This window comes from Emericellopsis cladophorae (genome assembly GCF_022114955.1).
Source record: "Emericellopsis cladophorae strain MUM 19.33 chromosome Unknown NODE_50_length_166691_cov_114_954254, whole genome shotgun sequence".
Classification (NCBI taxonomy): Eukaryota; Fungi; Ascomycota; class Sordariomycetes; order Hypocreales; family Bionectriaceae; genus Emericellopsis; species Emericellopsis cladophorae.
Genome location: NW_026250975.1, coordinates 1 through 13,690, shown reverse-complemented (window position 1 = coordinate 13,690; position 13,690 = coordinate 1). Strand labels below are relative to the sequence as shown.

At 54.3% G+C, this 13,690-nt stretch overlaps 7 protein-coding genes across 7 annotated transcripts; 3 read left to right on the top strand and 4 right to left on the bottom strand.

The window, feature by feature from the left end:
• Positions 1 to 1,172: 1,172 nt before the first annotated feature.
• On the bottom strand, positions 1,173 to 2,295 carry J7T54_007739 (uncharacterized protein; the record flags this gene model as incomplete). The annotated part of the gene is made up of 2 exons (XM_051508835.1): positions 1,173 to 1,790; positions 1,846 to 2,295. The coding sequence occupies 2 exons, from the start codon at positions 2,293 to 2,295 to the stop codon at positions 1,173 to 1,175; spliced, it is 1,068 nt and encodes a 355-aa protein (XP_051360068.1).
• A 646-nt stretch (positions 2,296 to 2,941) lies between these two features.
• J7T54_007738 (Signal peptidase complex catalytic subunit) lies at positions 2,942 to 3,558 on the bottom strand (the record flags this gene model as incomplete). Its single annotated transcript, XM_051508834.1, has 3 exons — positions 2,942 to 3,164; positions 3,215 to 3,429; positions 3,478 to 3,558. 3 exons carry the CDS (start codon positions 3,556 to 3,558, stop codon positions 2,942 to 2,944), a joined length of 519 nt encoding a protein of 172 aa, XP_051360067.1.
• Positions 3,559 to 3,847: 289 nt separating this feature from the next.
• J7T54_007737 (uncharacterized protein) lies at positions 3,848 to 5,598 on the bottom strand (the record flags this gene model as incomplete). The annotated part of the gene is made up of 2 exons (XM_051508833.1): positions 3,848 to 5,157; positions 5,226 to 5,598. The coding sequence occupies 2 exons, from the start codon at positions 5,596 to 5,598 to the stop codon at positions 3,848 to 3,850; spliced, it is 1,683 nt and encodes a 560-aa protein (XP_051360066.1).
• Positions 5,599 to 6,535: 937 nt separating this feature from the next.
• Positions 6,536 to 6,861, top strand: J7T54_007736 (uncharacterized protein; the record flags this gene model as incomplete). Its single annotated transcript, XM_051508832.1, has 2 exons — positions 6,536 to 6,607; positions 6,661 to 6,861. 2 exons carry the CDS (start codon positions 6,536 to 6,538, stop codon positions 6,859 to 6,861), a joined length of 273 nt encoding a protein of 90 aa, XP_051360065.1.
• A 1,270-nt stretch (positions 6,862 to 8,131) lies between these two features.
• J7T54_007735 (uncharacterized protein) lies at positions 8,132 to 9,004 on the top strand (the record flags this gene model as incomplete). The annotated part of the gene is made up of 1 exon (XM_051508831.1): positions 8,132 to 9,004. The coding sequence occupies one exon, from the start codon at positions 8,132 to 8,134 to the stop codon at positions 9,002 to 9,004; it is 873 nt and encodes a 290-aa protein (XP_051360064.1).
• Positions 9,005 to 9,704: 700 nt separating this feature from the next.
• Positions 9,705 to 10,251, bottom strand: J7T54_007734 (uncharacterized protein; the record flags this gene model as incomplete). The annotated part of the gene is made up of 2 exons (XM_051508829.1): positions 9,705 to 10,195; positions 10,245 to 10,251. 2 exons carry the CDS (start codon positions 10,249 to 10,251, stop codon positions 9,705 to 9,707), a joined length of 498 nt encoding a protein of 165 aa, XP_051360063.1.
• An 802-nt stretch (positions 10,252 to 11,053) lies between these two features.
• Positions 11,054 to 13,210, top strand: J7T54_007733 (transcription factor TFIIB; the record flags this gene model as incomplete). The annotated part of the gene is made up of 1 exon (XM_051508828.1): positions 11,054 to 13,210. One exon carries the CDS (start codon positions 11,054 to 11,056, stop codon positions 13,208 to 13,210), a length of 2,157 nt encoding a protein of 718 aa, XP_051360062.1.
• Between the last annotated feature and the right edge of the window lie 480 nt (positions 13,211 to 13,690).

Here is a 13,690-nt window from a genome sequence, read left to right as displayed (position 1 = left end):
GGTTCTTCAAAGAGTATTTTGACAGGCTTTCGGCGGCATTCGAAAGGCAAGCCGGCAACCCTAAGGAGATGATTGGCGGCGAACTCACCTATACCCTCGGCATAGATTTGAACTTGAGCGAGCTCACAGCGGGAGGGGGCGTGCAGCCAGGTCGTGGGACTCATGGGGAGTCTGGTGCTATCCAAGCTATCGCAACGGCCACTGCAACCCCTAGTGGGAGGACTGTCCCTCGTGGTCATGGTATGCAGACCGGGAACACTCGAAACGCTGCCTCGAGCCATGCTCCTGATACCAGGGCCAGAGCGTGTAGCTACTCAACCCACCATCACGCCTGCTGCACTCGAGGGAGGCGCTGCTGCTGCTGCTCCTCCCACAGTGTTGTAGGAGCCAAATCCGCATCGCAGGAACCGCGGTATCCCTCGGCCAGAGGCTCCGAATGCTTTCTGCCGACCCCAGAGACAGGTAGTGCCCTTCCAGCGAGACTCCTCCGCGCACGATCCTCTTGAGACTGGTCCTGCTATTCCGGATGCCCCCGAAACATATGACACGGAGATGGGAGAGAAGCGGGAGATAGAACGCCTAAATTTGAAGTTGGAAGCCGCTTGCGAGCAACAACGCGTCATTTAACGCCGAATGGACGCTTTAGAGGATGGATTATACAATGCGAAACTGGATTGCGTGTCTCGGGTGCCATATGACCAGGCATCAGCCGATCCTCGTCCTACAAAGAGGAGGAGGTTCGATCCCTAAGCGAGCTCAGCTCATAGGGACAACTTGGGGCAAGGGAGTCGACTGGCCTATCGCCCAATCGGTTCACCATACGGAAAGGATATGTGGGGGGTTTTTCTAATACAAGAATAAGCGCCAAAGAGAATCATTCGTTACTACATACATGGATAGTTATGAAGCATGTCGCATGTTGCGTACAGACGTACGCTAGCAATATTCAGAGCACCGGATATCCCCTTTGGCCAGAGATAAGTGGCTACTTAACAGCACAATCTACGAAGTTTGCTCCAAGATAGTACATGTCACCTCCTATGGGTGAATACGCAGTATGTATGTAGATCACTGCGCACGCCACCAAGCCCTTGGTGTTCGCAAACTCACAATAAAAATCATTTGTCCTTATATGCAATTCCCTAGGTAATCATGCCACAGCATTTCCCCTCCTAATTACGTCCTCCATAGAACTCAGATACGCCATGCGCTGGCTGCGCAGGCCCCTTGCCCTTCTCGTCTACCACAGGTGCCTCCGCTGGCGTAGCGTACGGTGTGCCCGGACTCGGGGATTGATCTTGCATGGCGATGTCCTGGCCATTACCACCGTACGCCATTGCAGTTTGTGGCGCTGCCACAGGCTGCTGGTGCGAGTTGTCTTGCGGCACGGGCTGCCATCCCTGCGCCGCCTGGCCCCAGTACGAAGGGTTCACGACCATGACAACCTTCTTGGACGCGTTCCTCTTGGCTGTGTCCATGCATGCCATGACAAAGAGGGTGAATTCGGCGGCCGCGATGAGAAGCGTGAACGCTGTGACGGCAGTCCAGATCTTGGCTAGTTCAGGCTTGCAGTTGGTAGTATCGTAGGAGTAGGAAAAGGCGCTGTAGTTGTAGTCGCAGTACGATTCCGAAACGTTGCCGTAGAGCGCCTCAAGGATACCGACAATGACAGCGACCAACCAGAGAATGAGGCAGCAGCCGACAGTGGCGCCTGGGTGGACGCCGGATTGGAACTTGTGCACAGCGCGCACGATGAGCTCGGAGCCGTTCCAGAGGATGGCCAGACCAGGCTACAGCAGATGTTAGCGATATGTGGATGAATAGACGGACGGCAAAAATACATACCACTGGGCATGCGATGGCAGCCATGTAGGACCAGTAGCCGATTGACACAAACGCCAGACCCAGACCAAAACCAATTATGCCAAAGACGACGCACGCTCCATGCAAGAATGTCTTTGTGGAGGTCCAAAACTTGGTCTCCGGCACAGCAGGGGCGGGAGCCGCTTGAGGATAGGGGTACATTCCAGCAGGAGCATTGTAGTATGGCTGATAGGCAGCTTGCTGCTGTGAATAGGCCTGCTGATATCCATACTGCTGGTAGGGCTGGTAAGGCTGGCCGTATGCTTGGGGGTATTGCCCGTAGTAGTTGCCCGCGGCAGCAACGACTTGGGGGGCAGGCTGATGCGTCGAAGTTGGCTGCACAGGTACCTGAGGTGTTGCTTCGGTCGTTTGCGCAGCCGCTGGTGCGGCAGCAGACGACGAGGGCACATCGTGGCGAACAGTGTCGGCCATGTCGCGGGCGAGCTTGGGATGGTGGAGGGGAGTGCGCTGTAGACCACAACCGAGACGTTCGCAAGACAGCCAACTGAAACGAGTGACGAAACAAGAGGCAGTGAGAACGAGTGAAGATAAAAGAGCGACCGCCGATGACTGATTAAGAAAATGAAGAGGAAGACACCGGTTGTGAAACCCCGTGAACGGGGGAAATGACTGTCCAAGCGCGCATCGCTAAAATCGGTGCCAAGACACCAAACGGCGCAGGGGTGGATGCCGGAGGACGTCGCTGAGCCGCACGCACATTGGCTAGGACGAAAATATCGCTCGGGAGTCGCCCATTTCGTCCGTGTTTGGTATCCACTCTAGGCCTCCAAGACTCCAGGAGGATCTAGATTTTTAGACAGGCCTGCAGGGCTGAGCTGGGTGCGAGATGCACTGGCGTCAACTCGCCGATATTGCACGATATGCATAGGATACCGTGAAGAGCCGGCATGAGGTTGGATCACAGGCACATAGGAAGGGGGCCACGCGCGCGTCGCGACATCTTCCAGTGACGCGCACAAAATGCTGCCGGGGGAGGGATTCGTCAATGGCTGACGGCTGTCAACGGTCTCCACGTCTGGGACAGATGCCACGAAATGCATTCGCCTTCAAACGCCGGCTACTCCCTCTGCAATATAGCAAACAAGCCCATGATGCCGAGCATCACCGTCTTCAACCACGGATGCTCTGACAGCATGATCGTCACGTAGCCCACAAAGGGCATGTATGCCACCACCGACCCGATAATGTCCTTGCGCTCCAAGAAGTCCTGGCCCCGCGCATAAAGCTCCGTGTCGTCTGCCTGGTTGTTGTCACCCTTTGTCAATAGCTTTGCCTCGTCACTTGTCTTGTCAGCGCTCTGCCGTCTGTAATGTACGCGGAGATGACGAACCCTGTTCCAAACTTGCGCACCACGCGATGCACAATGGGAATATCCTTTTCCTTCACGTTGTATACCACGACTTCGCCCACGGCAGTTTCTTGAAGCAGGTTTCGGTTCCAGAGGAAGAGCAGGTCGCCGCGTTGGAACGCGGGCTCCATCGAGCCGGAGAGGACGACGACGATCGGGGAGGGCGAGTCGGCTACGACAGAGAGGCCTTTCCACATCTTTCCTTGTCAGTCAGTCTTTTTGACAGCAAGAGGCGGTTCGCGCACCATGAAAGCTGTGGACAGCACGAGCGCAAAGTTCAAGACCTGCGCGGCGGCCTGGCGAGGGTTGCCTAGGGCGGAAAGCATATTTTCTGAGCTCCCCGTGGAGAGATATCGAAGATGTGTAAAGATTGAAAGTCAGTCGCGCTGTGCTGGGGTTCTCTGCTCGGTGCAGGTGTTGCAGTCGCGCATCACCGAGCGTTAAGGACATCTGGCCTACGCACGGACCCGGGGAGCTTGTGTCCCACTTTTGCCCGTGACCCACAGTGGCAGTAACTGGCACAACTCACGGAAATACTGGCGTCGCAAACTCAGAATCGCATGCTCGAAACAAAGCTCTTATTCCATTCACTATAAGTAAGGCCCATGAAGGGCTCTATGAGCGCTCGTCCTTTGTCTCCATCAGCTTGTTCGGCAGCAGCGCCGTTGTGATCACGCAGCCCAGAGTGACACCCCCAGCCAGGTACAACACACTGTTGATATCGCCATCCGCGCTCTCGCCACGTCCGTACAGCGACTGCGCGATCAATGGGCTGACAATGCCAAAGAGACGGCCCCAGAAGCTGGCCACACCGCATGCCGTGCCACGAACGGGCGCGGGGAACGCCTGAGGGGTCCATCCGTACAGGACCGCATTGAACATGCTCTGAAAGAAGTACTCCATGGCAAATATGCCTTGGTTCTTTGCGACCGTATCGACAGTCGAGAAGAGAATGATGGAGGCGCCCATTAGTCCAGAGGAGATGACCATGGTCCACTTCTGACCAACCGAGGGCACCTTGTACATCCAAGCACCGAGCAGGACACCGACAATGCCGGGCGCGTAGGTGTAGATGTATGAAGCATACGTCGCGGTGAGACTCACCTCGGCCGCTCCGTTCTTCAAAGCCAGTATCCGCGGCAGGTAAAACCCAGCCACTGTGAAGCCCCAAAAATCCATGATGTAGGTTAGCCACACTAGGATGGTCAGCCGCGACATCTGAAACCCGTCGAAAAGCATCTTGTATCGGTCCAGCTCGAGCATGCTCTTCTTCTTCCAATTGCTGTGCCTTTGCTTGGCACCCCCTCCCAGCACGGGATGGCTGCTGGAGTCGGTGGATTCACTGTTGATGGAGTCGTGCCCACTCTGTATGGCCTCAAAGACTTCCAAGCTCAGACGACACTCGCGCTTATTGGTTTTGGCCATGTGCTGCAGTACCCGGATCGCTTCAGCGTCCTTGCCCTTGAAGATCAAGAACTTGGGCGTCTCACGGAAGTGAAACACAAAGTAGCGCAGGAAGAAGATGAAGATGGTCACGGCACCTAGGGTGAAGAGCAGATACCGCCATCCCATGTTGTTGTCCCTTGAGCAACACTCGACACCGTCTGCCACATTCTGGCAGCTTTTCAGCGCGCCCTCCTCAGAGAAGTTGGGTGAGCAGGAGTACACGGGAATGAATCCAAAGGCGATGGCACTGCAGACAACGACACCTAGAGGCTGAAACACAGACAGGCACGCCAATAAGAAGCGCTTATTTTGCGGAATGAATTCGAGGGTGATGGACGTATCGATGGGTATGTTGCCACCGACGCCAAAGCCGACGAAGGCAGTCAGGATGAGGAAGGTCAAGTAGTTTGGCGATGCACCGAGGCAAAGACCAAATATCGAGGAGAAGAGGCAAGTCAGGTTGAACGCCCATTTGCGACCTGGTTGTCGACGTTAGCCATCACCAGAATACGGAGGCGAGGCCAGGATGGGAAGTGTCTCAACTTACCAACAATGTCAGACATGAATCCCCAGAAAAAGGCACCGGCCGTGAGTCCAGCGTTGAAGCAGACGGAAATGTTGCCCGACTCATCATTCCCGAAGCCCATTTCTTGCTGCAGCGGACTGAGGACCAGGCCAAAGGCATGCGCCCAGAGCAAGTCGAGGAAATATCCGAAGCCACAGAGACCCCAGATGTACCACTGGTATTTTCCCATGCCCTGATGATCAATCTCTCGATTCACCAACACGCACTTCTTCTCATACAGCGTCAGCCCACCGAGCCCGGACATATCCAGGCCGGGACCCCAGTGTTCGACATCCAGCATGGGCTCGGACGACACGTCCTTCGAAGACTCATCTTGAGTCTTCAAAGCTGCCATCTTGGCAGCACGGAGTAGCGGTTCGGTAGACGTGGTGACGGTTGAAGGGGAACTGTGGGAAACAGAGAAATTGAAAGCGGCTACCTGTCTCAGCCGCTGTTATTAGTGCTGCCGAACGGCAAAGTCAATGATGCAACAGAGTTACAGAAGGAACCATTCGAGCAGGGGGAAAGAAGTGGTTGTCGGACAGGCTGGGCTAAGATGAGCTCTGATCGAAGCTTGCATACGATGATCCTGGATATTGGCAAGGGGCCCCTATTTGAGAGGCTGTTCCTTTGGACAATGCCATGACGTTCTGTGTCTTCCCTGCCTGTTCGGCGGGCAGACGATCGCGGATGTCACGCCCACCCGCACGCGGCTGACCACACATCATCTCACAGATTCACGTGCATTTGTGACACGGCATGAATCACCACCCGCCCTACGCTAGGATGGAAACGGCATATGGCGGACTGAGACCCTCAAGCTAATAGCATCTAGACGTCTCCATTGCATGCACTATGTGTCCGCTGCTAGACGTCATGGACGGACGAGTAATCTGTTTGACTGGAGGGTGTGGAGGGCAAGAAGAGGTCGATCTGCCGGGAGGCTTTGCTCCGCGATCCGATTCAACGACAAGACTACGGGAATCGCAGACGGAACTAACCCTATTCCTCCGTCCCCGATCATCAGGACTCCATTCGATCTAAGATCGCGTGCAGAAAAGGACCAGTTTTGAATGCACGCGATAAGCTTGTCTTGAGGGAGTCTAGTAGGGCCAACTCCAGGTCGCCTGTGTTGCAGGCTGCACGCGGTGATGTCATCCCAGTGCGCCTCGACTGTTCAGATCGAGGATGGCGTCACCCACTCTTTATGATTGTCAACACTTTAGTTCCCGGCGTATCGACAAGACCGAATTATTCTCTGACACACTACATCAAGTCCACACACATACATTATGGCAGACAAGTCTCAGGAGCAAGCCGGCCTCATTGGCGGTCACGCCCAATACGTCAAGGGCGCAACAGAGGTGCGTGTCTCGCATGCCATTTCGCATTGAGCAGAGAGCTGACACGTGCGTAGGAGGTGATTGGCAATGTGACCGGCTCGCAAGAGTGGAAGGACTCGGGCGTCAATGACAAAGAGTCGGGCGTCAACACCATGAAGATGGCCACTGAGCAGCGCGATCCCACGCAGGGCTACGGCAAGACTGAGGAGCTCGTGGGCAAGGCTACCGGGTGCGAGGGCATGGAGAGAGAGGGCGCGATCAGTAAGGAGCAATAGGTCGTGGAATGAATAAATCGTTCAAGCTCAGCTCGCCGCGCAAGACATGGCATCACTGGAGCACAGGTCCTTCGGTTTCTGTTCCAGAACATGAAGTTGTACAGGTACTTTCCCGGTTCTTCTACCGCACGACTCGACCCTGAACATCTTCAGAGACCCTCAGTGAACAGAATGCCCCTCTTGCAGACCGTCGACGAACTTCCAGACTAGGGCTCATCGTCACAAGACACCACGGTATTAGGGTTTTCATGTCCCAGATTGCTTCTGACACCCTTGATATGCTCTTCCATCCCTACTCACTGGCCTTTTTGTGCTGAACATTCCATCCCTCTGTGAGCATCCGTCATTCTGCGCAGCTTGCTGGGGGCAAGCCTGTCGCCACATTGTGATATTCGCAGCATGGCGATATTTTTAAGAACACAAAGGCTGTGATTAGCTTGATGTCATCCTGTGTCTCGCACTTGCTTCCTTTGCGATTGACTTCTGAGAGGGAGACTTGTCCTGCCTGTCACTGCTAATTGGCGGCTTTTGAAAGGACCAAGTTTATAATCTATTCACATACATGTTATATTTTTACTTTGACGAAGTCAACGCTTCGCCCGGTCAAGAATCGTCCGTGAGGTTGGGGCCAATATGATGCACTATGCACGCTTAACTGAATCAATGCGTATCGAGCCGACCAAATGACTTGGATTCACCTTGTTCTAGGAAGCATCCAACGTGATAAATCATTAGACTAGCGCCTCTTTTTCCTACCTGTACAAGCTTCAGTGCCAAGCAAGCGACCATTGCAACTACATAGTTTTATCGGCTTCTGGCCAAGAATCTCTCAATCGCCTTTTAGGGTATTGGAAATTCATAGGTAACTTAGAGAACAAATTTATGTCTCCTAGGCGTAAGGTAGCCACGCTTTGCAAGGCATGATTTACGCGCCTGCCCAACGTCCAGGGTAGCCCAACGGCAGCCTGGGCAGGCTGCGCCCCCGCCTACATCTACCGCCTTACGATCCCCATTCACGATGCTCTTCTTTCCTCCCCACTCACAACCACCCAAGGGTCGCAAAGCTTTCCGAGGATTACCGTTCTGCGCTCTGTATTGTCGCCTTCACTGACGAAGATACAAGCGCAGCGTCAACACGGTCTTCTTCCCGCCCGGGCCCCTCGTCAATCGTTTCCCTGTTGTGCGTCATCCCCTCCACGCCCCCCTACCCTCGATCACCGTGATCACGTCCCTCGACACTCGTTTCGTCGCTCTCTTCAGTCCCTCCAACATGTTCAAGCGCTCTTTTCGGTCCCACCAGGACCACATTCGCGTGGACAAGACCCATCGTCTGAAGAAGCAAGGCGCCGTGCGCGATCCTACGAAGCTGTCGAAATTGCAAAGGTCGCTCAACCATGAGCAGCATGATGTGTCCATGACACAGCCTGTTGCGCCCTCGCCGATTGTGACTATCACGATCGGTCGCGAGGGCCGGCTCTTTGCGGCGCACGAAGATGTGCTGCGGCAGGCTCCCTTTTTCGAGGCGGCCTGCCGTGAGCACTTTTCCGATGCGCAGAGTAAGAGGATCTCTCTACCCGAAGAAGAACCCGAGGTCTTCTCGGCTGTCCTCGAGTACCTCTACAAGGGCGACTATTACCCACGCCTGATTCACAACAGGCACCGCAACTCTTGGGAGCTCGAGGACCACCAGCCGACTACAAAGAGCCCTCGGCCTTCACCCAACCCCGCCCACAATGGAGGCGGCCAAACGCCCGCCGTCGACGCTGCCGTCTATCTTTCGAGCATCGACGCCGATATCCTTCGCGACACAGTCGTATACTGTGCTGCGGAGCGCTATGGTCTCGAAGAGCTGAAGCGCCTTGCTCTGCGCAAGCAAGGACTGCAGGCCGGTATTGATGTCGGAACCATCCTGCGGTCCGCGCAGTACGCCTACGCGCACACACCAGACTCGGACAGCCGCCTGCGCGCGCACTACCTCGCCTTGATTATCCGCTGCCGCAAGACCTTCAAGCGCAGTGGGACCATGCAGGCCGAGATGGAGGCTGGTGGCAGCAAGTTATTCTTTGACCTGTTTGTGGCCATGTGCAATCACTTGGACGATGTCATTGACGTGACCAATGCACGCACGCCAAAGACTGTCTGAGCTGCTTGCAGGGAAGACACGTGGCACCAAGACACCGACAGGGCACCCAAGGAGGAAAATCGAAAAAAAAGAGAGACTGGCGTTTGATGCCTCCCACAGACCGAGTCACCATTTGGGAGTGCGATTCAAACACACTTCACTTTGTAAGGTTGGCGGCTGTTGCCGGGAGGCTGATGCTTGTTTCGCTTTGATTTTACCACGGACCGTTTGCTGATTCTGGTGTTGGTTAGACTTTCCTTCGCTGGTCAATTCACGACACACAGGATTGGCAGATTGGAATGTTGGCTTGTTGTTGACTTCACTCAGGGACCTCCCAAATTGATACCCACGAGCCACCGCTTGCCTGGAGGCCCTGCTCGGCACCCTCGCATGATTTTCCAGTCCCCTCGTGGGACTGGTTTTTGCAAATGCGAGGTATCCTCACTGGATGAGGACGTCCTGTCATTCCACATCTTTTGTTGTACAGATTGCTACTCCTCCACACACTGTTGTTGTTTTCTCTCCTTTGTCAATGTTACGAGACACACGTGGGAAATAGTGCGGAATGTACGGGACCTGCATGGTGGGCATGCACGAAAGAAAAATGAAAAAAACAAGGTTCGCTGGATGCGATCCTCCCTGGGTATGGTCACATCCCATGCCGTCAGGGTCGAGGTAATGGAAATTGACGCCTCAGCTTTCGTGCACATTGCGTGAATGTCTACTTCCACTGTACCTCAAGCTTGGTGAACGTAGCTTCAAACTCATCCCTGGTTTCCTCAGCCGGCCTAGCAACGCAAGCACCAATCTCCGCTGTCCATCCTTTACCTCGGTCGGCGAAGAGCCAGGCAATCTCCCTCAGGGGCACGTTGTTGCCGTCCTCGTCAACCCGGTAGATCCATACGGTAGTTTCTTTGACCTCTAGCCGGATTGTGATTTCCTTTTCGCCCTTGGTGACGGCATCAGAGATGCTGGCGGGAAGGGACGCGACAGACCAGTCTGAGTAGTTATCGCAACAGACGACGCTGATACGGGGCTCACCGTCGAAATACTCGATTCCGGTCTTGATCCACTTGGGCAAGGGGTGTGACGGATGTGTCAGGCGAACAAAGAGGCCTGCTTGATCGAACTGGTGGATATATGATGCCTTGAATGAGATTGTGGCAGAGTCGAGAGACGCTAGGGCGTTGGAGGCATGGATGAGGCTGGGAGCTGCGTATTGGTCTTAGTGAGTGGCCTGGCGAGCGGTTGCGGTGCAGACTTGCCATTGTTGCGGTCTGTGGAAGGGGGTATGCGCCAAAGGTCAGTCGACGGTGCTGCGCGAAGGTTGAAGGGAGACTTGGTGGACATGATTGATTACGGAGTGCCTGCGAGAGGTTGAATCGCGTAGTGTGCGGACTTGGGGTCGTGCTATCGTGAGAGCATGACCTCGTGAGGGGATCCCGCCTGCACTTTATACTCGGCCTACAGCCACGTTGACAGCGGCGCCCCAGACTGTTACGAGGCCTGGGAATTACAAATCGATGAACTCAGGGTGCACACGAATGAGACCCTCACCCAAGGCATCCAGCATGCAGCATGTTGGCTATGAATGTCAGTCTCGCGATTCAGCTTTCAACGCGTTCAGTTGGAAGTGTTACTGGATTGGGAAACGCCTCGTCGGGCCGTCATGTGGGTTTATGATGGAGATCACGGGACTGGAACGGAAAAGGCCCGGCAAAACCTCAAGTCCACGCGGGTGGCCCGAGGCTCGAGGAAAGAGCGAAGCCAATCTCACAGTCAGAGCAATTGCCGTCACGAGGCAACCAGAAGCCCTATAGAAACTTGCACCATTATTCCCGTCCACTCCGAAAATTTCATAAGTTAGTTGCAAAGCTTCAAAAACTCAGCAAGTAGATCTCTGTGTGGGATTCGAATGCGTGGCTTTCCCGGTGACTCAGAGCTTGCGCCACCCACCCGTCTCGGGTCCGCTCGACCACGAGAACCTCTGTGCCCCACCAAGAAAAATCCGTCCCTCTTTGTTGCGTCGCCAGTATAGGGCTCTCATCAATCGCTATCCAACGCGCCATAATGTCTTCATTACGAAAGCCCAATGCTAGCAAAGATGGTCCGAAACCTCGATTCGCTGGTACGCGGCCGCACAATCCTGCGCGCGCGTTACGTGAGCGTCAAGAACGCCAACAGGCCAGCGCGCAAGTGTCCTCGCGCAATGCCTCCGTCTCATTCGCGCCATCCACCAAACCTGCGGCGGCGGCTCCTTTGGTGAGCTCGTCGAGACAGCAATGTCCAAATAAGGCGTGTCCAAAGCCCAACGTCGTGGACGGTACCTGTCGAACATGTGGTCGTATCGCAGACGAGTCCAACATCGTGGCGGAAGTCCAGTTCGGAGAGACGAGCAGTGGTGCAGCCATGGTGCAGGGGAGCTTCATCGGCGCGGACCAGGCTGGTGTCCGTAGTTCGGGCCCGGCTTTTCGACGCGTGGGAGGAACGGAGGATCGAGAGAAGAGCATTCGTGAAGCCAGGGGTCTCATGCAGGGATACGCGCAGCAGCTCAATGTTAGCGAAAGCCTGGTCACATCAGGGACGCAAGTCTTCAAGCTCGCCTCGAGTGCCAACTTTGTGCAGGGCCGGACAATCATGAGTGTGGCGGCTGTGTGTCTCTATGCTGCGTGCCGTGCCGAACCACCTTGCAAGCTCATGCTGATTGACTTGGCGGATCTAGTGCAGATGAACGTTTTCAAGCTTGGGCGCATCTTCAAGAAGCTGAATGAGGTTGTGCCTATCGGAAACGACGGCATGATACCGGTTTATCCTGAAGACCTGATTTGGCGGTTCGCTACCAAGATGGAGTTCCACCAAGACACAGCCAAAGTCGCCGAGGACGCAGTACGACTGGTCAAGAGAATGAGTCGAGATTGGATGGTCATGGGCCGACGACCTTCTGGGATTTGTGGCGCCTGTCTACTCATGGCAGCACGAATGCACAATTTTCGACGGACTGTGCGCGAGGTGGTCTACATTGTCAAAGTGACGAATCATACGATTCAGAATCGCCTTTCCGAATTCAAGGTCACCGAGTCGAGTGAAATGACAGTGGAGGACTTTTTGAAGCAAGATTTCCTGGAAAGCGCACATGACCCTCCCAGTTTCTACCGCAGAACTGAGGAGCATCAGCGGTTGCTGGAGGATAAAGGACTGAAAAGAAAGCGACCCGCTGGGGAGGGAGCCCCCTTTCGACGAAGAGAGAGCGTTGCTGGAGGTGCAGACATGTCGAAAGCGCCCGCGGTTGAGTACCGTCGCGACGCTGACGGCTTTGTTGTGCCCTTCAAGCCGTCCGAGATACCACGAGACGAACAGAAAGATGCGGCGGCCGAGAAGGAGATTGAGAATCTGGTTCAGGAGTTTGGGGACGAAATGGAGGAGCAGGAGCAGGCAGATGGGCGTAAGAAGAAGTCTCAGCTGCCGATCAACGAGGAGTGGGAAGAGGACGAGCAGGAGCTGGAGGATCAGATTGAAGAGATCTTCAACGACCCATTAACACAACAACATGCCCTAGTGTACAACCCTGCCGAGCAGCGGGCACGCATGCATTCTCATTGGGCTCTGCAACAGCGTCCCCTAAAGGAGGTCAGCATGTCCGCCGAAGTACAGGAGGACGAGTTCGCCAATGACCCCGAGGTCATGAACTGTCTCTTGTCTCCCGACGAAGCACGCATCAAGGAGACCATCTGGGTCAACCAGAACAAGGAATGGCTGCGGCAGCACCAGGAGAAGGTGTTTCGGAGAAAGGTCGAAGCAGACAAGCCCAAGCAAACACGAAAACGCAAAAAGCAGAAACGCATGGGCGAAGGTCAAACCAGTCCAGCCAGCTCTGCCGCAGAGGCTGCAATTGGCGTCGCCAAGGACAGAGCTTGGAGCAAGAGGATTAACTATGATGCCATCCGGAGCATGTTTGATTCAGGACCTGGCGGTGGGCTTGGCTCTGAGGCGACGAGTCGCAAGACCAGCGTGGCGGGCAGTGTGCTCGGCGAACCACTCGAGCCGGTGGCTGGTCAGGCCGAGAACGAGGAGCCTGAAGCGGAAGACGAGGAGTATCCAGAGTATGACGAGACGGCTGACTACGATGGTGAAGAGTTTGGAGGCGGCAGGGAGTACGAGGGCGGGTTTGATGAAGATGATCCTGATATGGATGAGGAGTACGGGCTGGAGGGCGACGAGTATACATAGACATATTTTTACAGGCTGTGTATGCATATTGACTCTTCGGCTCTCTAACTTATTACTTACTCTATATATATATATGTGTGTACATATTGACTCTTCGACTCTACAACTTATTCCATATTCTATGCGTCTATATTTAGTCTTCGACACCATATATTATTAACTCGTTAAGTATATCACGCAGAGGCTTAAAATACCAAAGTTGTTACAAGGTATTCATTCTATTTACAGAAGTCCCAGAATGCCACATACTTAAGATAGGGAATACCTGATATATAAACAAGAGGTCCACTAGCTTCCGCATACAAGTAAGAGCCCATGGATCCACTACTAGGGAGGAAGTTATAGTAACTAGAGTAAGCTCATTCCAAGGATACCACTATAGCCTTACCAATAGTTAAGGCAACAATAGTTAAGGCAACAATAGTTAAGGCAACAATAGTTAAGGCAACAATAGTTAAGGCAACAATAGTTAAGGCAACA